Source organism: Orbicella franksi, chromosome 10 (assembly GCF_964199315.1).
Source record: "Orbicella franksi chromosome 10, jaOrbFran1.1, whole genome shotgun sequence".
NCBI classification, from domain to species: Eukaryota; Metazoa; Cnidaria; class Anthozoa; order Scleractinia; family Merulinidae; genus Orbicella; species Orbicella franksi.
The window spans coordinates 27,741,141-27,764,963 of record NC_138154.1 but is presented as its reverse complement, the minus strand read 5'-3'; the positions used below and the strand labels follow the sequence as shown (position 1 = coordinate 27,764,963).

The following is a 23,823-nucleotide window of genomic DNA, read 5'->3' as shown; positions in this document are numbered from 1 at the left end:
GTTGTATTTTGGTGTAAAATGTGGAATGTTGCGCCTCGTTGTTCTCAACTTTATGCCCCACTACAATTATAAAAACCTGCTAATACTCAAATTGTTTGCGGTAGGGGTTAGCAAGCCAAAACAACGCAGAGCGGCAGTTCAAAATTTGGAAGCGAAAGCCTCGACTTACATAGAGTAAAATGAATTTTAAAATATGGACAAGAAGAAAAAGAATCCTGAAGTACAGTGAAAGTAAAAAGGGGTGGAAAGGAAAGCCAATAAAAGGGAAAAAGAAATGGGGAGGAGCGAGGGGAAGGGGGTAGCTGAATAGCCGCGTGCAGACGCCTATTACGTCTTTTTAAACGTCTGCACGAAGGCTAGAGACTGAATGGAAGGGAAGCGAACAGATGTGTGACAAGGAGGAGTGAACATGTGAACGCATGCGCACTTTTATAGACTGACGAACTGATCAACTTCATCCACCCCAATATGGCGGAAATTAAACATATCTTAGTTGAGTAACAACATAACAAACAGGCAATCAAGCTTAAAACGTAAAATATGTGAAGATCAAATTGTCAGGTTTTCTTGCGTTCTATGTTACTGTTTCGAGTGCTTTGTAATGTGTCCTGTCTGGTTTTTGCAGCTTTTCGCCAGAATCAGTGCGTTGGTATCTCGTGAATGGTAGAACAGAGAGAGCAGAGAAAGTTCTCCAGAAAGTCGCTAAATTCAACAAAAAGCCAATACCTCAGGAATCGCTACAGAACTATGAGAAGCAGCGGCTTGGTGACTTGCGTGACTTGTTTAAGTCACGCTCTATGACGCACAGGACACTCGTATCTTGGTATTGCTGGTAAGTATCTCATGATAAGTGAATCGATACATGAATAATCGAGATCTATCTTGAGTGATCGATGGAAGTGGTAGATTGATAGATTCATTTGGTACAGGCAGTCGATTAGATAGAAAGTCAGAGAAAAATGTGTGGGTAAAAATGATTTCTAGTTGTATAGAAGTCGATCATATTCTTTGCAATCCGTTACTAGTTCACGAAGTCAACCCCTGATCCACAATGAATTAACATGTCAGCAAAACACTCATCCCTTCCCCCGCAAAAACAAACAAACAAACAAACAAACAAACAAATATCTATCAGCTTAGCTTCTACCCTACTGTAGGAGTTGGCAAGAGGCAGGCTTACACCAAATCTGCTCGGTCCTGGATTCAAGGAAGATTCTCATGTAGTTTCTAATATACACGATACACATGGGCATGTAGCCCAGTAACTGCATGTTAAATAGTGTTTTTGTTGGTATTTTATCTACAGGTTCGTAAATGGGATGGTGTATTACGGAGTGTCCTTCAGTTCTCCATTTGTGGGTGGTAGCATGTACCTCAACTTCTTCATAACGAGTACCATAGCACTTGTTGCTTATCCAGCCCTTGCATGGGGCTGTAATAGGTAATCTGCATGAGATCATGTGACTCGAGCTTTGATTTGATTCTTTCCTGCTCTCCTAGACTGCGAGCAGTCTATTTCTTCGCCTAGCGTTCAACGCGAGGCACAAGAAGAACGATCGAGCGGCAAGAAGCATTTCTCATGTCCCTCTAGTCTCACTCCCTAATTTGATATATATGTTTTTTTTCTAATCCCGAAGAATATCAGGAGCAAAAAGGGACTGCTCGTAGTCTACAGCTCACCTTTTCTTTCCTCTTGCTGTGTTCTACTCTTCAATGTGTCCCTCTATTCTGGTAATTAAGTGCGTCCTTCTTTCTCAGGTTTGGCCGTAAGAAAACCATATGCTGCGGTCTCTTCTTCTCTGCTGTTGGAGCTTTTGGGTCTGTTTTGCTCACATCGTTCGACGATGGAAATAACAAAGGTAGAAACTTCTTATTAAACCACGTTCCGTGTCTGATTTCGTACTAAAGTAGTTACATTTGCTGCGTGCAATGTAATTTTTATGATATCGAAAAATACATCATCAATATAGACTGCGTCACTGCTAAATACAGAGAAATCCCGCCAATGGTTTCTGAAGAGCTTGATTTGACCACAAAAAACACGAACACAAACTACTCTTCAACAGCGAGACCAAATGACACCAGAGGGACTCCTTTTTACTGCACTTCCTCAGTAAAATCCGCCGACAACAGATCACACCAACGAAGTCATAGTAATTTTGCAAGATATTTGGTCCAATCCTGTTCACCTATCGTTGATTACGCATTCAAGAGGAGGATCCAAAGTATTAGTTACTAATTATTCTTAAGGTTTTCATTACTGAAACTTATATATCTTTACAGTAATGCATTAATTTATTTACTCCTTTCAGGCATACTGGTTGGAAAAATTATATTCGCGTTGTGCATTGCCAAGTTCTTCATCGTGTTTGCTTTTGACGGATTTTACGTGTATTCCGCTGAACTGTTTCCTACAGTCATAAGGTACAGTATGGCTAGACTGCATTCTAGTAAAAAAAGAATGAACCAGTTTGAAAGCTTTCTGACCCGTATGAGGAATGGTATTATGAGTTTCAAAAGCACTCTCGAACTCAGTTTTTTTCCTTTTTCAAGGACTTGTGCCTGGCAACAAAATTGTACTCATGTTGCTCGTTATTTTTACTCTGCGGAGTGGCGTTGGACAATGCGATCATTTAATGTTCAGCATGTTCAACTTATACTCAACTTATACTTATACTTGTTATTAAAGCTATTTGTAAAGTTAGTTATTTTGTTTTGTTAAAGTTTTAACCACCATGTAAGACCGTAAGCGTACTCCCGCCTCTCACGTGCATTTTCTGAGAGTCCCAAACCAGTTCGGCAGTAAAACAAACAAGCGAAACTCTACGAAAAATAAATTCATCCGGTACCTTTGTTTTATCTTTGTTGACTTCATTCACAGTTGTCATCATCGTCTAAGAATGAGTAGCTTTAGTCTGAGGGAAAATACATTTCGGTCAATCGATTAGACCTGCTGGCGATCAACGTAACCACTGCGTTTACGATTCTTAAAAGCCTTGAATACGAGTTCTTGAAAGGATTTTTGGTCCAAGGGCGACAGGAGTCATTTTGAAAATTCTCCATCCTTTCAAATATCCTGGACTTGGAGTGATGTCTTCCGAATTTCAGCAACTGTCCGCCATGTTTACTCGCCGAGATGGAAAAGGTGGCGAGCTTAGTAACCAGGCCTCAAAAATTTATATCCACCGCCTGGTGCATATAAGGAATCGCTCAACCAATCAGATTGCTGGAAACTTTTTGTTCAGCTCTGAAATCACACTGATATATCTCATTGGTGATAGGCACCCTATTGTCCTTGTACTCTACCTCCTTCTGACAAACATCAAGCAGAGTTGTTCAATTACATTGCCATGCCCAATGTAATTGGTTTATTGTCTCCATATTAGCCTCTTGTAAACCATCTAGAGTTACAGATAAGAGTTACTATGAAACTTGTTCCGCCTGAGGAACTCTTGTGAACCCTCTGTTTTGAATGGCCAAGAGTAAGAGATGACTATGGCACCTTTATTTTCCTTTCTTTCCATCAAAAATTTGGCTTGACTTGACCATAACGTTAAGTGAATGTCGAAAACGTCTAAGCGTCGTCAATTTTTTTTGTCTTTTTAAACCTTAACCAGATGGTTTTAAGGTTGTCAAAATTTTTTTCGAAATTATGTTTAGTTAAATTATTCCCAGAGATCTAAACATCTGTCTTGAGCCCTTCAACAACCGATGTGATTTATACCTTTTAAGGTGTCTGGCAACAGTTTCCGGCACTTTTCCATGGACTATACTCATAGGTTCAGTGCAACTGCTGCTTATTAAGTGATGCTATCTATAGATTACTTTTCATGGAAAGTGCGACGTACGGATTTTTATTCACGAGACTAGTTGCAACAGCAACAGGCGGACAAAGAACCTATGTACAAACTTAAATATAATACGGGACAATGCGTAAATACAAAGTTTGAAATCTTTTCGCCTGTCTTTAAGACAAATTCGGACTTTGTTGACTTACACCGCTTATAGAAATGTTGAATGTTCTTCCTTGAATGTTCGCCTCTTAAAACAGAGATAAGACTTGCTGAGGCGATTGTTGGCTTCGTGATGTTAAGTTTACTTCCTCGGTTTCTTGAATGGCCATTGATTCTGAAACTGAAGTGCTAGTGCTCAAGATGTTGGATATATTCTGCTGCTGTTTTCCAAAAGTGACCTAAAACGCGAAGCTGAAGCCATGTTTTCGAAACACAAACTTCAAGCGGGTGCTGACTTCAAGACCACGCTGCTCAGAAGCAATTCGAGTGCTTTTCTCTGATTGGCTAAGTGATTCTACTCTGGACGGCGATTGGTTATATTTTTCACGTGTGAAGAATGCCACGCGCAGCTGATTAGACGTGTCGCTTTTTTCACATGTGAAAATATACAACACATAGAATTCTATTTGCAAGTTTTTGTTGCCTAAAAATTCTTGCTTTATAGTCTATATATACGATAAATTACATTACATCATCATCATGATTATCTTTTCGAAATTTCTATCGCGGATGAGATTGCTATTCAACTGTTAGATTATGAGTTCGAGATTTCTATCGCGCGATATATAGTTAACGAGGGCGCAGCCCGAGTCAACTATCACGCATATAAATCGAGAGCGAATAATCTAATTGTTTTCGTAGAAATCTACCAGTCGTTCAAAACTTAGGCTGCGTCGAAGACAGTCTGAACCGCCGGTAGAGACTATACTGGGGATTTTGTGACACGTCCGGCTACAACGCAGGCTATCGAAACTCTGAAAATGCAAATCAGCGGCCGCCAGTTTGTTAACAACCGCACGCCTCTAGGCTACTCACTGACTATAACAAAATAGATAGTGGCCAGCGCAGCCATTCAGAGGCCGGCACTCGTAATAGAGCGCTAGTAGATGTTTATACTAACTCGTGATACTTGACGAGGGCGCAGCACTTAAAGCTAATAAAAATACCCAATCTTACTCCTCAGAACTACTTGTTTGTATTCTGCATATTGCTTACTTTTTATTTACTATCCTTTAATATTGTTACTGTTCGTTTATAAGGATATTAATTAATAAGTCATTTTGCTCTTGTTTCTATACGGTGTTGTTTTGGTTTATCTTTTTATCCAATAAACGTGACAAACACTTGTGAAAAAATGATTTGTGGCAAGTCTGACGCGGCCTTTCGTCTCGGCCAAGAGACTCTTCAGAGACCTTGCAGAATTTAACAGCAAACTCGTTGAGCTTCGCGCACAAAGTCCCATTGGAAAATTCAAGATATTAGTAGTCAGGCTCTCAATCGCAGGAGTATTCCCAACCGCACCATCACGAGTTCATTTGTACAATAAATATGACAAATACTTATATCTTAAATATACCTTTTTATCCACAGAAATATTGGAATGGGAACGTCTACCTCTGCTGCTCGTGTGGGCTCTTTTCTTTCTCCCTATATTGTTTACTCGGTAAGCTTGGCACTTGTTGATGAAGGATTAATTTTTTTCTTGATGCTCACGTGTTTGTGGAAAAGAAATGCAAAAAGACACGTACATTAAACTCTTGATCCTGGTTGACTTTTTACTGCACCTGCGTACGCTCTATTTTCAAGTAAAATATTTTTTCACGCGACATAAGTTTTATAGGATAAGTTATTATAAGTGTTATTGTAATTATAGTAGCAAGAAATAGAAATACGTTATCCAGAGAGAATTCGAGAGAACAAGGCAGCCAGTGAGTCTTGTGTGTAATCACCCCAAAATAGCAAATTAGTTAAAATTGAAGACGTTAGAGGAGATTCTCAATGGGGTTAACCGTCGACCGTCAAATGACCTAAAATTTAACTGTCAACCGTCAAAACGGCTTATTTTAACCTTCAACCGTCAAAGGGACCTCCCATTGAGGTGGACCCCCTCTTCTAGGCCCCAACAAATACACACAAATATCCGGCGTCTCATAACAATTTCCAATATGATTTTCCTTTCATGGCTTTAGCAACGGGTCCATCCTCTTCTCCCGTTCGGAATCATGGGACTGAATGCTCTGATAGCTGGGGTTCTCTGCATGACGTTACCCGAAACACGTAATCAACCAACATTGGAGACCATGGAAACCGAAGGACAAGGAAACAAGATGGAAATGTTGGTAAAAAATGATGAAAAAGCCATGTTGGAGGAGGACAGCCACTTACAGTGAAAGCTGTTTGTGTTCTGGCGATTTTATGCCATGACATAATACATTCGTTTTTTATGGTGGAGACAAAAGGATAGTCGCTGCTAGATTACCTTCAAATTAAAGAAAACTCCTTAACAGTTAATTATGGCAGCAAATTAAGAACCAGAGAGTCATGGGCGCAGCTGGGGGGGGGGGGGGGTCTTGGGTTGCCCGTGAACCCCTTTTGTAAGCCTTTTTTGAGCAAACAACCTAAACAGGTGGCGAAAATGACACGACAATCTGGTGAGTACCCCCCTTTGACAGAGTGTGACCCCCCTTTAAAAATATCCTGGCTACGCTCCTGAGAGTTGTCCATCAATCACAACAACACACGAAGATGGTCTGAGAAATGTAGGGGATGTGATTGATGGGGTTTTGTATTCGTTTACTTTCTTTAAGATATTACTAAATGTGCCAATATTTGCCGTTGTTCTTATCATTACCACTCGAGATCAATATGTATAATGTTAATGATGCAGTCTGTCCCATTATGTTGTGATTGTAATGAAGTAATAGAAAAAAAGCAAGCAGACGAAAGAAAGAAAAAACCCTGTAACTTATAAAATGCTTTATTTTTATTTTTTTTCGTTTGTTTGTTTGCCTTTTTGGCCACCCAGCTGATCATTGAAAATGCCCGCGAGTATTTCAGGGAAAATCCGCTCCTGACTATCAGCCAGTCAGTGCGCGCGTTATATCTGGTGGATTGCTGGGTAAATATCTGACTTGTTTCGCGATAGGGGAAAGAAAATAAAATACAGTATTCTTTATTAAACCCTGAGTACATGACTATCCCTTTCAAGCCATAGAGGGAATAGAGATCATTAAGCTAGAGTAGCATGAGCCATTTACAAGAAATTGGCAAGTACCTGCTTATACTTTTCTTTAATCGCATTTTTCAACTTAACACTAATAGTGTAAATATACTATTGCGTACAACACGAGCCTTGGGCATTTTTAAACAGCGCATAGATGAAAATTACACATTAACTATGTTATAGTAAGTGCGTCTATACACTTTAAAAAAAACAAAAATGCTATATTAAAACCTAGAACACAACAATGTTAAACAAAATGCGTATAGAAAAATATCACTTTTAACTTGAAAATCGAAAAAAAAAAAAATCTTTAAACTTTTCTAAAAGAGTTAAAAGCGCTAGGGGAGGAGAGGGATTTAATAGCTATGGAAAGCTTGTTCCAACAACAACAACAAAAACGAGAAAGTTTGTCCGCGCCCTCTCTCCCTAGATTGCTTTTCTCTCCTAGCGTGATGAATATGAAATTAAATTTCGCGTGAATCTGGATCTACCACTAAGTTCATTGTTTAAATTAAGTAGTTAAAAAAAGCAAATGAGAGCTCTTAACATCGGCTTCTAATGTAGCAAACTAATATTTCAGGTCTCACTCAATAAAGCGAAAAAAAAAAAAACCCACTAATGTTACGTGACCCATTTAAGGTAGCTCTAATAATTATTCTAACTAGCGCTATCTTTTTGTATATAACTATCAAGAGCTTTCCGAATATTTCTGATTTCAAACACAAAGCCGTTAAATTGTTCACAAAATAGAAAACCTGTTCTACAAACGCGCATGTTACGTGAATAATATAATGTAATATTGTAATAATGTAACATTGATAGAGCAAAGAGTCTTGGCGCAACACACTTGACTGACTGGGTGACCAAATGACTGACTGACTGTCCGGAATGACTTACTAATTAGTTGTCTGGCTGGTTAATTGATTGAGCCAGTGATTTCGGACTGAAACTATTAAATAGCCCGAAGTTGCCTGACATGCACGCTGGGTTATATTGTAATGCAAATGACAAAAGTTAATTGTGAAAAGAGCTCTTTAAGATTACCTCGCGAGCTAAGCTTCAGTAAATCAAAACACTCTCAAATATCGCGGAGAGCGGTTCACTTATAACCACACTAAAGCGTGTTAAAATATGCCAGAAATGTGTTGTGAGAGTTAAAGAGGAAATGACTTCACCGCATCAGCGACCTGGCTTTTTCACACACTGCTATCAGTGACATGAAGGATTGATGCGAAAACGGATAATAATTTGAACAAAGTTCTCAACTATAGAATTTGTAATGTTACGCTTTAAGATTCCACACTTGTCAGTTATCCCCTAATGCATACAAATTTAGATTTACTTCAATATATTTAACAAATAAAGAAGCCTGAGCCGTGTATTACACTGTGATAAAACACGACGAGCATTTGAGAACACGAGAGAAATGTAGAAAACACGAGCCGGAGGCGACTGTTTTCTACATTTCTCGAGTGTTCTCAAATGTCCGGAGTGTTTAATCACAGTGTAATACACGGCTTAGGCTTCTTCATTTGCTTTATGATATAGAGGTAATGCGGCGAAAAACAATAAAACACGCTTTCTCTATGTTTAATACTCTGATAAAGCATGGGGTTTTGACCAATCAGAGCGCGCACAGGGTCCTATCTATATCATAATTTGAGGTACATTGCAAGAAAATAGCTGGGTATGCAGGCATCCCGTGGTCTCTATGACGATGACTAAGCACACCATTCATGAGGTGTTTGTCTTCATTGGAACACAAAAGACGTGCATTTCCTTCGCTCTAGACCCTTTGTACCATCCTAGATTCTAGTCGCCAACTTTGTTAGAATAATTTTACACCATTTTGCAGTTATGCTGCATACACGCGCTGTAATAAGAGCTATATCTAATTTTCTAAAAGAGATCTACAGTGATTGGCAGCACTTTACACAGTGTTGTTAGGGTCAACCTCGCCAGACACCAAAGCTGCCTTCTCCTCTTCTCCGCTGTTTTTGTTGAGGTCTTCCTTAGCTTCATTCCCGCTCGTGGTCGTCGAATTATTTTCAATCGTTTCAAGAGTGGGTTGGTTTGCAGTCTCAGGTAGCGTTAAGCACAGCAAGCCACACAGGAGGGCGTTGGCTCCCATAACGGCAAAAGGCAACAGGCGGTGGATATTGTCCTACAACAGGTATTGTCAAAACTATTTTCAGATTTGACCAGCAAACAACGCAGGAATCTAGTCATATTATTAATTGCAAGAGACACTTAATTTCTGTGAGGACCAACAGACAATGCAAAAGTACTTGAGCTGGCCTGATGGATCCAATCAGCAAAGTGTAGAGTATACACAAAATAAAGAAAGGCTAATCATATAGTTTTCGTGAGGAATTTAATACAAGAATGTTGCAATACATTTTACTAAAGGAAAAAGATTACAAGATTACGTGGAGCATGAACATTAAAGTGGAATTAATTGATAAACTACAGAGTGTGAGGAGGATTTCTATTCTGCTCTGTGCTTCGAGAAGCACGTAATTCGAGAAGCACGTAAATTGTTTTTCTGCCAGGCTAAGCGCGACATTATGGTGATCTACTGTGCATCACGTGACGGGTTGCACATGATTGGCTGAGCCAGATCATTCCACGAAAAAGGATCACGTGCAGAAAGTGACCCATGAAAGGAAGTGAACTGGTTTATTTTCTATACAAAAGGATTTAAAACGGGTCTATAGTTATCACGACTCAGTGAATTAATAATGATCTTTAAACAAGCTAAAAATATCACTGAAATCATTGCCCAAACCTACTTACCAAGTAAACTATATACGGTGAACAAAATGCTCCAACTCTGGCTGCCGCGGTTGATGTTCCCATCCCAATATTCCTGGAAAAACAAATGTTTTCAAATGAGGGCAACATCGTTTTAAAATATCTTTTTTTCACAGAGATCTCTGAATCTAATTCGGAGAAAAGTTGTCTTTTCTTTAAACAGACGGAGACAAATAGTGTTAGGGGACATTCAGGCTCGGTCCGTCGAGTCAATTCTGACAACAACATGACCTAAAACTTGATAAACCAAAGGCTAGCACCACTCGTACCAGAGTTGGGTAGAAACTAAGTTCTGGCCTCCTCTAAGTAAAACGTATTTATTCAAACGAAACTGACGATTAGTGTCTCCATTTGCAAGATTTGAAGATCCTTTTAGTTTTGTTACTCCAAAGCAAGAGCTACAAAAACGTGTCACATCATGTCATAAAAGTAAAAAGATAAAATGAATGAAAATTATGACCTTACCTCATAACTGTTGGGAATAATTCCGCAGAGTAGACGTATGCCAAATCAAAGGCTATGGTAATGGCTATCTTGGCGAAGACCATAGAGAAGATTATTCTACCAGCCAGCATTCCTTTATGGCAGTAAAAGAGAGAATAAATCAACTCGGGAAACCTCAAGTTAAAAATAGGCAAGTATTAAAACATTAAATACGTATACATAAAAATTAAAACAATTGTGTGAAGAAATATTCTGCAGACTTCCCCACTCGCATCTCTCAGATGGCGATACCTGAAAATATATATATATTACCTCCCGAGGGAACTCCCAAATAAAAAGGACGGGGGGGTGTTTGTCGGAAATTTTGAAAAGAACTTGTAAGAAGTACCAAGATCCAGTTTTGTGGGCGTGGCCTGAACGTTTTCACCACCAAGAAGTACCAATCCTAACACAAATATTATCTATTGTCATATTTTTTTTGTCAGCTCAATACCCTCAAATGCGCCGCAAAATCGCCCACTGTAGACCTTTTGAAGCTGGACATTCTAAGAGGTAGCGAAGCTGCCTTTTTAACCACTAAAAGGTACGGCGAACGCCCCTGTTCTTCCCCTCCCCCCCCCCCCCCGGATCACGTACGGTTGTTCATTTTTCTCTTCGGCCTGAATATCGCATCAGTTCTATGCTAACGCTATTTTTGTGTTTATATATTGCTAAAGTATTTTCAATGTTATTCAAATAGGGTAAACTGGCAGTATAGTGTCGTGATTAATTCCGCATGCGGGCAACGTGTAAGGAATCAATCACGTAATAGGAATTGTTTTTGCTATTTATATAAGCAGACATAATGAATGCGCGGAGCGTTTGGAAACTTAAGTGTAACGGTCGACTCAAGTATACTAAAGAACTAGTTAATATTACATTCACAGAGACTCTACAGGCGGGACGGATCATAATAGTGCTTGTGTCGGGTTATTTTAAGATGCAGATTAACCAAATTCATTTAATGCTTAACAAACCTTTGTTGGAATTGTCTTGTGTGGTGAACAGTACCGCTCCAACAGAAGAAATCGCCGCGAGGATCAAACTTGCCACGATGACTTTTTTCCGACCAAACCTGAAATTCAAAATTAAACCCACATCTACTGTCTCGTGGTGTGAAACCGTCGAAGATTAAATAAAGGTTATAAAAATTATTATGATTATTTCTTTTATATTGTTATAATTATATTCAAGTGAAAACATGAAAAAATCACCTATTTGAACCACGGAACAAAGATTTAAAGATGGTTGCATGTGAGATCTGCGATCGTAGTTTTGTAAGCGGCTTCGACAGTTAAAAATAATGCCTAAGAAATGTTTCAGCTTACTGTTGGTTTTAAGCAGAAGTCCATATAATTACGTCAAAGCACTATGAAGATTACGGCTATCCAGCTACTGGGCTCATTCTGGTGCATGACAAAATTCACACGCTTAACCTTTCGGAGGTGGGGAATTCGAGCTGCTATTTGTTCCCCCATATCTGAAGCAAAATGCTGAGTACCTGTTTGACGACCACACGATAAATGGAAGGCAAAACACTTCAATAAAACTTGTCAGGAAAAAGTTCAGGTACAGGTTTCCACCAACATTAGGAGTGCTGAGGTATACACCGTAATAAACCATCCCAGATACGAACCTTAAAAGACAAAAAAGCAACGTTAACAACCACTTATTCTACGACCAGACCCAAGTGAACAGTGAATCCTTGTCATCTCACTTCGTCTAAGAATAAAAAACGCGATAGGATGATACCCGAGTAGCATCTATGTAATGTACAAAGACAAATCAATACGGGCCGACGCCTTAAAATGCAGTGACCATTGCAAGTAAGCGAGCTAGAAGGTGTAACTTACGTTTATAACTCAGTGGATACAAGGGACTTACCTAAAACAGGACAAGGAGAGAAAACTTCATAATAGACATAAGCGAGTGATTTTTTTCACTCAGTATTTTGTAAAGGAAACAGGACACACTTTTTATCGAGTTGAAGAAATAATCTCTGAATGTTTAGTGGCAGGCGTCGGTATAAACAATCGCCTGTGGCTCAAGGTTTCACAGGATTTCACTACTTTCCCAAACTTGCACTCATATATCCCTAACTTGAAAGAAACACTTCTTCTGCGGGCAGAAAACAGTGAAGAACTTTACAATGTAGCCAAATCTTACAAAAAAAAGTTTATAAAAGTCTCAACTTTGGAAGTAACAAAAATGACAACGTTTGAGCAATAGTAACTACATTAACAATAACTGAATATTCCAAATTGATGCGTACATACCAAAGATACCATGACAGCAAAGACTTGTGGGCCATCTTTTTGGACGAGAATAGGTCACGCAAATCTCCCATTCTAACCTGTTTTTCTGGTTCGTATTGAAGTTTCTCTTCCGGCATTTCCTTGCCGTTTACTTCGGCGATTCGGTTGAGAATTACCCCAGCCTCTTTTAGCTTTCCTTGTAATACCAGCCAGCGAGGGGATTCTCTGGTGATGCTAGCACGTTATAAAAAGATGTTTAAGATTCACCATTACTCCTCAAGTTTAAATCCATTCAAATTAAATCCAATCCTTCAATTCTCCAGTGAAGCCGCAATTTGAAATCGAAGGGTAAAATTTTAAATGGTGGATCTCGGATGAGTTTTGTTTTCAGTTAATTAAACGAAACATATCGCACCCGTTGAAAGATGCGTCTGGTCGCAAATTCCTTTACATCTAACAGCCGTATTTTAAAAGATTGTAATAGGATGTCCCCAGATATATTTATATATCTATATAAAGATATAAAGACAGATCTTTACATTTTGCACGGCATATATTTTTTGGTATAAAGCACTCTTAGGATAAGTGAAAAAATTCACTCACTGTTTTATCCATTTGTATATCTATATAAAGATCGTTCAGGAAACGGTTACACATCGTAGCACGTTAAAACGAACGGTTCAGAAGAAAAATCTTGCAAAGCAAATAAACATTGGATTTACTTGCAAGCGCGTCTACAGTGAGTAAATGAAGAAGTAACGGGAACACTTACAACCATCCGAGAACAATAGGAATGCCTGGAACTCCAGTCACGATGGCCAATGTTCGCCAGTCACGAATAAGGTATGCAAGAAGGTCCAGGAACAGCAGGGATAAGGTCCAGCAGTACCACAATGACACGCCAATCATACTACGATGACGAACACCAACCATTTCCGTCACTAACACGTAAATCCCAATGCTAGCACCACCTGCAAACATGCCGAGACTCAGTGGGATAGTGATGCTCTCATGATTAGTAGTAGGGGAAAACAAAAACGAAAACGAAATAATAATGATGATGATGATGATGATGATGATGATAAGGAGAAGAAGAAGAAGAAGAAGGAGAAGAAGAAGAAGAACAACAACAACAATAAAAATAACAAGAGCAAGTAGAAAAAGAAGAAGAAGAAGAAGAAGAAGAGGAGGAGGAGGAGGAGGAGGAAGAGGAGGCAGAAGAGGAGAAACAAGAAGAGGAAGAGGAACAGGAGCCAGGTGAAGTGAGGAGCAGAAAACGGGGATAAGCCACCAGGAAGAGGAGACACAAAATAAAGACATTAAACACAGTGCGTTTAACAGGAAAACTATTTAAACATTTTTCCCCTTTGGTCCGCAACTTATGATTAAGTCAGGACGATCCGATATTCATTTTGCATGATTCAGTAACTTACCAACACCAAATCCGATGAGGAAACGGAAGACAGCAAACAACCAATAGGCATGAGGGAAAGCGGTGAGAAGGCTAAAGACACCGATTATGAAACCATACACATAGATTGTATGTCGTCTGCCAAGCTTGTCTGCAAAAGGACCAACACTTATTCCACCGAGTAGGAAGCCCAGAAAAATCATGGACGACGCTATAGACACGTAGATTGCCTTATCGCAGACGAGATCAAACTAAAATAGGAAAACAATGATAATACCAGGGCTAGGTTAAAACACCTGAAAGTTGTTATTAAACCATGGCAAAAGGTTTAATTTGGGAATGGTGAGCTAATATCTGGGATGGGTGATGTGTAACCCTGCGATCATAGTATCCCATCCAGGGAGGAGCAGAATTATTCCTAGTCACTTTGCATACGGCGGCTGCGCCCGTAGTACGAGCGCCAACCAAAACTGAGCTGCCTACCGAAACGACACGATAATAGCCTTTTTCTTCGCAGCTAACAAAAATAAAGACATTAGCAAAGCTGCTTTGGCCTCTTCTAATAGTTAACTTAAGAATTCCAGGTTTAATTTGACGAGGAACAGCATATTTTGTTCAAAATAATACAACTATTATCCTACCTGACGACACTAGACGAACTACGAGCGAGTTGCCATGTCGGACGCCGACGACCCATTTTTTGGCGCCAAATTAGACACAAAATGTTTCGTATTTTTCACTTTTTGCAATCTGATTTGTTTCTTGGAATTGTAAATCCATTTTCGTGAGCCATGGTATTTAATGCCATCTCCAGTGAGAAAAGTGGCCTGATTTCAATGCCTTTTCTGTTAACTTACATTGACGTCAGGACAGTAAAGTTTTTCCCGCCAGCCGTATGCAAGGCAGTTCCTCTCGCTGAAACTAGAGGTACGAGTGACCCTGGTGGCCCACTAGGCTTGAAGGGAGATTCTACTCTCTAATCTTACCTCGGTCGCTACAGATGTGTAATCATCATTAAACATCCACTCGCTCCTATTGAGATCGCATCGCCGTTTGTCAGACGGTGGCAAGGATGTTTCGTTAAAGCGGCACTGGCTGCTGTTTGCCACGCACTTCCATCCCGGATCAGGAGTTATGAAGGTCATGATCAACACCGGAAAGCCAAACCAGAAGAAAACAAGGCCATTGCAGCCGAGCAATAATAGACGCTGGTATCGACCAAAACTTCCGATTTCATCGAATACCTGATCAACGGTGAGGGCCATTTCTGTAAGAAATAACCCAAAAACGCTTTTGGTCACACAGAAAAGTTCACGTTATTAGCCATGATGTTGCTTCGTAGGTCCTTAAAGAGATGTGAGCGTTACTTTTGTACTACAACCTCGAAATTAACTTTTTGCATTATTTTGCATTATTTTGCTTCATCATTTGGTTTCATTGGCCCTGAAAATCTCCATTCGGGGAGTGAGCAATGAAGATATTTATTTATTTTCATTTTATTTGTTTGGAGGGGCCAGGTCGGAGAGTGAAAGGGTTTGATGGTTTGACAGCCAGCGCGAGTTCCGAGAGAATGGTCAAGTTTTAAAATTTGATAGACAAACTGAGTTAACGACGGGTCGCGTGTCTTTACATTAAATAATTGCTCCTTTTTGACCACAGAGGAAACTAAATTATAAAACGATAAGAGCTAAGAATGAAGAAAAATTCGATATTTGGCCACCTTTGTCGCAGACGTTGCTATTTAGGGTTGTTGACCTAAGCTTCCTATTTTGAAAGCTCCGACAAAGCTCCGGGGCATGGAATCAAATGATCTCTTCCATGGAATAACTGTTCCCAGGGCGAGTTCCTGCTAGATGGGAAACCGAGTGGTACGGCAATAACCGGATCCTGATCCTAACCTGGGAACCGGGTATTTCCCATGAAACGTTCCTGTTGTTTTTTTCAACTGAAGTTTTTGATTTTCTAAATTACGCTCCCATCCCTGAAGGTGCATGGCTCTGGAACCACGCCCCTAAGTGTGTCCAGTGTCAGGTAAATTCGGTTTATTTGGCTACTGGCTGTAAGATTTTGATAGGAGATTTAATGGGAATCAGAAAGTCAAGCATTTCTGCTGGGAAAAAGGAACATAGATAAATTTGCCAGGAACAATTTAATTTAAAGCTTTTCGCTGCTAACAAAATCGTTTAGGGTAGGTTTCAATTCCCTAATTAGAAGAGTCTCCTTTATCTTGCAATGTGTATCTGACCGAACTTTTGCTAATATCTCAAAGTGGTCCCATTTTAAGTTGTGACTAGTTGCCGTGACGTGGTCTGCGATAGCAGATGCATGACAGCTACACGTGTTCGCTTTAAAATGTTCAGTTTTTCTGTCATGCGATCTACGTCTTGTTTTTCCAATGCAGAAATCCTGGCAGTCCCGACAACTAGCCTTATACACAACTTTTGACAGTTGGGAGCGGTTGATCCTATCTTTTTAGGGAATAAAAGACTTGATGCCATGAGCGCTTTGGAAAAGTAACCCTAAGATCAACGCAGCCATAAAATTTATCAATGCAGGTCTTCCAATCCTGGTTTCGAGCTTCGGATTCACGATCGAAGCTGTCGGCTTTTGGGTTTCCTTTCGGCTTTGACCCAAATACCTCATTCTGCTACTGTGAGCCCTCGTCGTTTCACCGATGTTGGTAGCAATTTGAATGTCTTCCGTTTCTGTAATAAATCCCCAACCTAGGGGACCAGGGAGGTCACACTTCGTCTGGCCTCTAACCTTCGACCCTTTCGGCATGGGTGACCCTACCAGGAGTACAAGACCCCAGCCGACATAGCTCTGGGGGTCACTGAGACACACAAACCATCCCACCGCGGTAAGGTGGTGACCTCGTGGGATGGAATGCAGGTCTTCAGCTGTTTGGTAATAATTTTGCATGGTACTCCTAAATAAGGTAGAACTAAGATAATTTCCTTTTTCATTTTAATTATATTAAATTAAAATTGCTTATTTGTTGTAATGGGCCATAATGGGCCATAATGGGCTGACGACTTGGTAGTGTTCCTGAAAATCAGTTTTTATTACAGGACTCTAAGCTTGGACATAGTTAATAGAGGGAAATGGTTGAAAAACCCGGTTAACACCAAAGAAACAAATAAACAGGCTAAGATTTATGTTGAAAGGTTTTTGACCCTGCACATCTTTTGCTTTATGCTCATTTACTATGTATTAACTACATAATGCTTCTATTGATTAGTTGTATCAGCACTTATAACCACCTTTTGTATTTTGCTAGGTTTTGTGCTGGGTCAATCCCCAAATAGCCGATAAAACATACAGCAAAGAACATTGACATGTTTCTTAACCATCACTCTCTTTAACAATGACTTGGGCCAGAGGCTTCGAGTGCAGGACCACCTGCTATAAATTATTTTGTTAGTTTTCGTGTAATGATCGTCTATGCATGCAAAGAGCACCGTGATACCGAGCCCTTGATCCCAAATTACTTACACCCTATCAACCTGTGCGAATATGTTGGCGATAATTATGCGTTATTACGTTTCAAGTTCCCAAACTGCATTTTTGCCTTTTGCAGGTACTAAGTATAGCCTGGCTTCAAGCTGGGTCCTTACTCTGGATGGAGGTTTGCTAGTAACAGCCTTTCTCCCCACCTCTTTGGAGCCTCCGCGTGCAAGTGCCCGTCACGGATTATGAAAACAGTCATGTCTTTTGCATAGTATTTAGCTATTACTGAAATAATTAGGCTCGGATTTATAATTAAGTTCTTGGTTCTCATAAACCTGAAACCTGTAATCTAAAAGAACGTTGCTGGTCTACGCTACTAGCACTGTTGTCTAACATCATGTCTAACTGAAAATATTCTGATGCTGATCTGTCATGTATAGGTCGTGAGTCCTTAAAAGGATAGCTATTCACGACGATCTCGTTATCATAGCGCATGTGTCCCGGAACCAGTGGTCAGGAACACGACCGCTGGTCAAGAGTGATGCGAGCTCTCTGTGCGAGAGCCATGACAGAGACAACCGTAGACTACGAGTAGTCCCTCAGCTTTCGCTCAGTCCGTCGTGCGTGACGCCGCGAAAGAAAACTGCGTGAAAAAAATAGCCGCGTGAAATCCTGGGGGCGAGGAGCGTGCGAAAGGAGGGACTACCGCCTAAGCCAGGGAGTTTGACCTTTTTGCGGCCGAGTGATTTTTCGGTGTAGGATTTCTTATCTTGACGCCCTCTTATTATCGCCTGTTGTCAATAACCCCGGGAGATATCCTGAATAAAACTGCTCTACTCTACTCTTCAAGTACCGAGGCAAAAACATGCCGTGAGAAGTATATCTTCGTTCGGTGTTCGTTCAGCGAAACTGCCAAAGAAGTTTTAAAAAGAAGACGGCGAAGGAGGGATCTTGTAACGATTGTTGCTGCGTTCGTAGGTATAAGTCTAAAAGTTATTGCGAAAATTGCAAATGCAGAGTTTCAACCGAAAATTTACCTTAGGTATTTGACATAGGAGATCATCCAACTGCGGTGAAATGTTTGCCGATAGTAGCGGAAAGTTTCAGGTGAATGTCCGGTTTCAAGTGAAAGTCCGGTTCAATCTTTCAAATGGAAGGCAGAAATGCGAAGCTCAGTGAATTCATATTCACTGAATTGTTCTTGGACGATGCTGTTCTAACACGCTCGCAGTCGGGTTGGAGGCGGAAAGCTTTTCCAAACAAAACACTTGCTAAATTTAAATCTTTCCAAAGCCTGTTGGCAGCACGGCTCGCGAAGCGCGATTCCAACGCTTCGATTTGTTCCGGTTCCAAAACATTCCTGCAAGATGTTACACGTATCTCGAATGTTGACAACGCGTTGTCAACGCTCCTAACATAAGCCATCATATTTTTGCGTTGTAAGAGCAACGCATAATTCAAACTCCCTGGCTTGGGTAGACTACAAGTAGTCCCTCTTTCGCTTAGTCCGTCGTGCATGACGCGAAAGAAAACCGCGAGAAAAAACAAAATGGCCGCGCGAAATCCTAGTCCCTCCTTTCGCGCGCTCCTCGCCTCCACCACCTAAGCCCAAGAGTTTGAAATTATGCGTTGCTCTCACAACGCAAAAATATAATTGGCTTATTTTAGGAGCGTTGACAACGTGTTGTCAACATTCGAGATACGTGTGACGTCTTGGAGGAATGTTTTGGAACGAGAACAAATCGAAGCGGTACCAGAGCAAATCGAAGCGTTGGAATCGCGTTTCGCAAGCCGTGATTTTCTTGCGAATCTGCCAACAGGCTTTGGATAGATTTAAATTTATCCAGTGTTTTGTTTGGAAAAGCTTTCCGCCTCCAACCCGACTGCGAGCGTGTTAGTGATTTCGCCGCTCGACAGCATCGTCCAAGTCAGCGAATATAAATTCACTGACCTTGGCCTTTCTGCCGTCCATTTGAAAGATTGAACCGGACGTTCACCTGAAATTTTCCGCTGCTATCGGCAAACATTTCACCGCAGTTGGATGATCGCCTATGTGAAATACATAATAAATTCTCGGTTGAAACTCTGCATTTGAAATTTTCGCAATAACGTTTAGATTTACACTTACAGACGCAGCGAAAATCGTTACAAGATGCCTCATTCGCCGCCTTCTTTTTGAAAACTTCTTTGGCAGTTTCGCTGAACGAACACTGAACGAAGATATACTTCTCACGGCATATGTTTTTGCTTGGGTACTTGAAGAGTAGAGTAGAGCATTTTTTCAAGATATCTCCCGGGGCTACTGACAACCGGCGATAATAAGAGGACGTCAAGATGAGAAATCCTACACCGAAAAATCACTCGGCCGTGAAAGGGTAAACTCATGGGCTTAGGCGGTAGTCCCTCCTTTCGCGCGCTCCTCGCCTCCAGGATTTGGCGCGGCCATTTTTTAGCGGTTTTCTTTCGCGTCACGCACGACGGACTAAGCGAAAGAGGGACTACTCTAAGACAACCGTCACTCTGGTTTTATTCATTTTGACCGTAACATGTTTGATTCACTTTGCCTTTGGCAGCGTTTATTAAGGGTTGACACATTGTGGTACCAAAATCCAGGCACTGCCTCCAGAAAGGGACTATTAGGCTCTTAATCGTATATGTAACAAAATTCTCGATCGTGATTTGCTCTCCGTGCGCCTATTTGTCATAATGTGTCAACTGACCTCTAACGTTTTACATATGTTATCATATATCACCCGCACGACTCGTCACACAGTAGTAAACGTAACGCCCTTGAGCTAAACAGGAACAAATCGAACTTGAAGGACCATAGTAAAATCTATAGTTATGTTTTTATTTGCATGCGTGCAGAAGCAAGCTTAAGCCTTAGTTTACATTTAGCGATTAAGACGGTCTGGCCTCTGGCCTCATAAAAAAACCAAAAAACCAAACAAAACAAAACAAACAAACAAACAAACAAACAAACAAACAAACATAAACCAGTATTTCGGTGCATTGTAGTTGCAATTGATCATGCAACAAAAATGATGTTATCTGCAAACTAGTCTAATGTTGTTTAAGATCGGTTTGTCCATTTGTAACAGGAACTGGCCTTTTCAGCTTCAGTCAAGAAGACTATCTAGTTGCGTGTTATACTGGCATAAATTGTAGTGGAAAAACAAAGTCATATGCAAATGTCTTCAAACCTACTTGTGTTTACGTTTGTCGTCGAAACGAGTCAGTCAAACAGACCAATGAGCTCAATGTTCTGTCAGCGAAGGAACGTAGCAGACGGATGGAAGTGGTGGAAAATGTAAACATTAGATACAATCATGATATTTTTGTCTGTTAATTTTATTATTAATATTATTTATCGACTTCGAGGCGCGCCAAAGGTTTGTAATTTATGTTAATCTTACTTTAACAATATTGTCACGACTCCAAATCACGAATGTTCAAGTTCCTAACTTTGACCTGAAATGGATGACATGGCAATAATCACGCTGGGAAACAGTTTTAATTTGTATTTCTAAAATTCATCCATCGGTGATAAAGGCTAGTACTAATAAGGATTTGCTGAGCTTTAACCATGCAACCGTTGGGCGTAAGATCAATGGCGATCAAAAGGCTTACGACGATTTACATTTTCTTTATCGGCGATCTTTGTTTTGTTTTAAGCTCGTACGTCTTTATCGACAACATTAGACAGAGTCTCGTCTACTATTGTACTTACCTCAGTAAACGTGGATGACAGAGTCAACTCCTTTCCTATGCGGACACCTTGTTAAAAACGCGCCCGTTATTCTGGTTTGTACGGCAGTCTTGTGAATTTATTAACTGACTGAAAATGCCGCTAAAAGGCTTACAAAACCAATGACGCGTGGCTAGCGAACATCACATAGCCGCAGGGGGTATTGTTATAAAAAAAAAAATTAAAAAAAAAACATATTTCACGTCTTTCCAATTCCGATGACTCTAGGGACCGTTCATTTTTTATCAGGTAGGGGGGGCTGGTGGGATTTGGGAGGGGGCCATGCGAAAAAAAAATGGCTTTCGAGGGGGGGAGTCATCCCAAAAAAATAAGGGAAAAAGGGGGGGTCACGTGAAATATTTTAGTAAAACTTTAAAATGGCATAATGTTTGAATATCAAAAAAATTGCTATAGAATAAACATAGAAGGCAGGATACAAATTTATTACAAACTTTCCTTCTGCTTTAAAAAAACGTTTGGCGACAAAAAGCATTTGTAGCTACTGAAAAGAAGTATTTAACACAGTTATTTTCGAATGCAACTTTCACTGGCACTCATCTTCATCTTCGTTGTCGTCGAGTTCTTCGTCGCCGCTTGTGCTGCTATGGGAGTCTCTTTCACCGATGCTGCAAGAAGCAACAATCCATTCCGTCAGAGTGTACACTTCAGGGTACATGAAGGTGTAAACATGATCTCTGACTTCCTGCTCAAGGTTGGTAGTGATTCTGCTTCTTGCAGCATTGGTGAAATAATTCCCTTCCAAGAGCTGTGCGATGTATGGCCCATCTCTTCTAAATAACGACGTGGCAACATCCTCAACTTTAATACACTCTTCCGGGACGGCCGTTCTAAGAGGGTACACAAGGCATTGTGGAAGATCATTTCCTAGCGGGTTTCCAACACAGATTCCATAAACTCGTTGGACGTTGTTTTCAGTCCGCTTCCTCTTTCTTTCATTTGACTTTCTGCGGTTTTCTTTTTTCCTTCTCCTTTTGTTGATGTGCTGTTTGAGTATGCCCTTGAATATGCTGTTATAATTGCTCTTATTTTCTAGTGCTTCCATGTCCTGCGTGACCTTCGTCAACTTAGCTTCTATACATTTGATCTATTTTACATTAAAACTGTGGGCATTCATCAATTCAGGTGAGGGAGATGCCAATGAGAGACCAAATGCCACATGCTCAGGGCGAGCCATAATGAGGAGATCCGAAATTGACTTCTCTTTCTTTTGATTTGTTTTTCAAACAACAGCTCTCTGTAGTATAGGGATTGTAAATATTGTCTTCACAGTGAGCACAAAACGTGAAGTAGGGGGATAATAGAGAAATATTAAAAAAGTTGAAATCTAAATATTGTTTGTTCAATTTTTTTGGGGGGGTCATCCCAAAAATGACCGCTATAAGGGGGGGGCACGTGAAAAAATTGGTAAGCTGAGGGGGGGTCACGCGATTTTTAAATGGTGCTGACCAAATCCCACCAGCCCCCCCTCCCTCATAAAAAATGAACGGTCCCCTATAGAGCGGAAACAACGTGCAAATGTAGAATAACGACAAATTCATAAATGTTGACATGCAAAGGAACTTCTCTTAACTCTTAAGATCACTTATTGTCCAGTATTTCGTTTAATATCGATAATTTATTCTTATTACCTGTTCTCAGATGTGAAGTAGCTTATTTTTAATTAACACCATTATTTACCTAAATCTTGAGCAATTTCCTCGAACTTATCTTGACCGGAAGATCTAAACGTTTAGCAATTTCCTTTACGGATGTTGGTATTGATAAGACTTAGTTGTTTATTTTGCTGTAAACCTTAAAGTTCACCTGCCATTATTATCGTACCCTGAGCATATATAAGCATGCACGTACTGTACACTTTTTGATTTACCACGATTTACCTTGATCTACCTTGATTTACCCTGCCTTACCTTCGACCTATGTCCTACGACGTTTATTCTGCAATAAAGAAGACAAGAGAGTTCCAGATCTGTGAGAGTCCTTGCTGACTTACTGTCCGGCTGACGAGAGACAACGGCCCTGTATCTTTGGCATTGAGTAGCGAGTGTCGTGCAGCGAGCCTGTGCTCTTCCGAGCTTTCCCCGCCAGGACAAGTCCGTCCGCCGTTATTCCTGTATTCACAGCACTCAACCTGATAGTTCATATCCGTCCCTAACCGCACAGTACCGCACGGAAAACCTTTCGCTACAGTAGACTTTATTTTAACTCAAAAAAGTTTCAGAATTGGTTTTCCGTTCTGTTTTATATAGGTCCCCAGAATTCTCTTCTACGAGCTTCAAAAAATGCTGGAAATGCCCTGTCACGATATTTCACAACTTCCAGATTTCCTGCCGACTCAAACATATGACCCATTTATCTGAACTAATGGCAAGGGTGGATTTATTTTGGCACACGATGGACATTATTCTATCACTTTTGCTGACACGTACAGCTAACTTTCACACGTATGCACACTGACTTGTTCAAACTTGTTCAAGCTCAGTTTCTATTTTGGCCCTTAAGCTGACATTCCAGTGTCGCGTTATTTTACTGAGCTACACAGTCCTGAAAGCGTCAAGGATATTAATCATTGAATCATTGCTAAGCATTGCCTTGTCTGTGGATGCTTACTTGGAATTACTGCACTT

At 40.4% G+C, this 23,823-nt stretch overlaps 3 protein-coding genes across 7 annotated transcripts in view; 1 reads left to right on the top strand and 2 right to left on the bottom strand.

Annotated features, from left to right (window-relative positions):
- LOC145500906 (organic cation transporter protein-like) overlaps window positions 1–6,353 on the top strand; it is a 10,766-nt gene extending 4,413 nt beyond the window's left edge. Inside the window, exons 5-10 of one of the 2 annotated variants that reach the window (XM_081480446.1) lie at window positions 626–832; window positions 1,307–1,441; window positions 1,759–1,859; window positions 2,313–2,424; window positions 5,385–5,457; window positions 5,984–6,353. In XM_081480446.1, the coding sequence (XP_081336572.1) occupies window positions 626–832; window positions 1,307–1,441; window positions 1,759–1,859; window positions 2,313–2,424; window positions 5,385–5,457; window positions 5,984–6,184 (829 nt within the window). In that variant the 3' untranslated portion in view covers window positions 6,185–6,353. Of the gene's footprint in view, window positions 1–625; window positions 833–1,306; window positions 1,442–1,758; window positions 1,860–2,312; window positions 5,458–5,983 lie in introns of those variants that run through there. The other variant, XM_081480445.1, reaches the window with a different exon arrangement.
- Window positions 1–23,823, bottom strand: part of LOC145500914 (farnesyl pyrophosphate synthase-like) — a 142,902-nt gene that overhangs the window by 43,856 nt on the left and 75,223 nt on the right. The window lies entirely within an intron of this gene.
- LOC145500907 (solute carrier family 22 member 15-like) lies at window positions 6,351–23,823 on the bottom strand. 4 transcript variants are annotated; one of them, XR_014051160.1, is made up of 10 exons: window positions 14,967–15,829; window positions 14,003–14,231; window positions 13,342–13,540; window positions 12,591–12,803; window positions 11,816–11,950; window positions 11,292–11,389; window positions 10,297–10,408; window positions 9,814–9,886; window positions 8,455–9,181; window positions 6,351–8,386 (listed from the first exon to the last, which is right to left on the bottom strand). XR_014051160.1 is itself a non-coding variant. In XM_081480450.1 (10 exons), exons 2-10 carry the CDS (start codon window positions 15,243–15,245, stop codon window positions 8,948–8,950), a joined length of 1,572 nt encoding a protein of 523 aa, XP_081336576.1. In that variant the 5' UTR covers window positions 15,246–15,247; window positions 23,107–23,823; the 3' UTR covers window positions 6,351–8,947. The 4 variants fall into 4 exon arrangements, 3 of the variants coding, with proteins under 3 accessions (XP_081336576.1, XP_081336574.1, XP_081336573.1); XM_081480450.1 differs by adding an exon at window positions 23,107–23,823 and having other exon boundaries at window positions 6,351–9,181; window positions 14,967–15,247; XM_081480448.1 differs by adding an exon at window positions 21,161–21,247 and having other exon boundaries at window positions 6,351–9,181; window positions 14,967–15,247.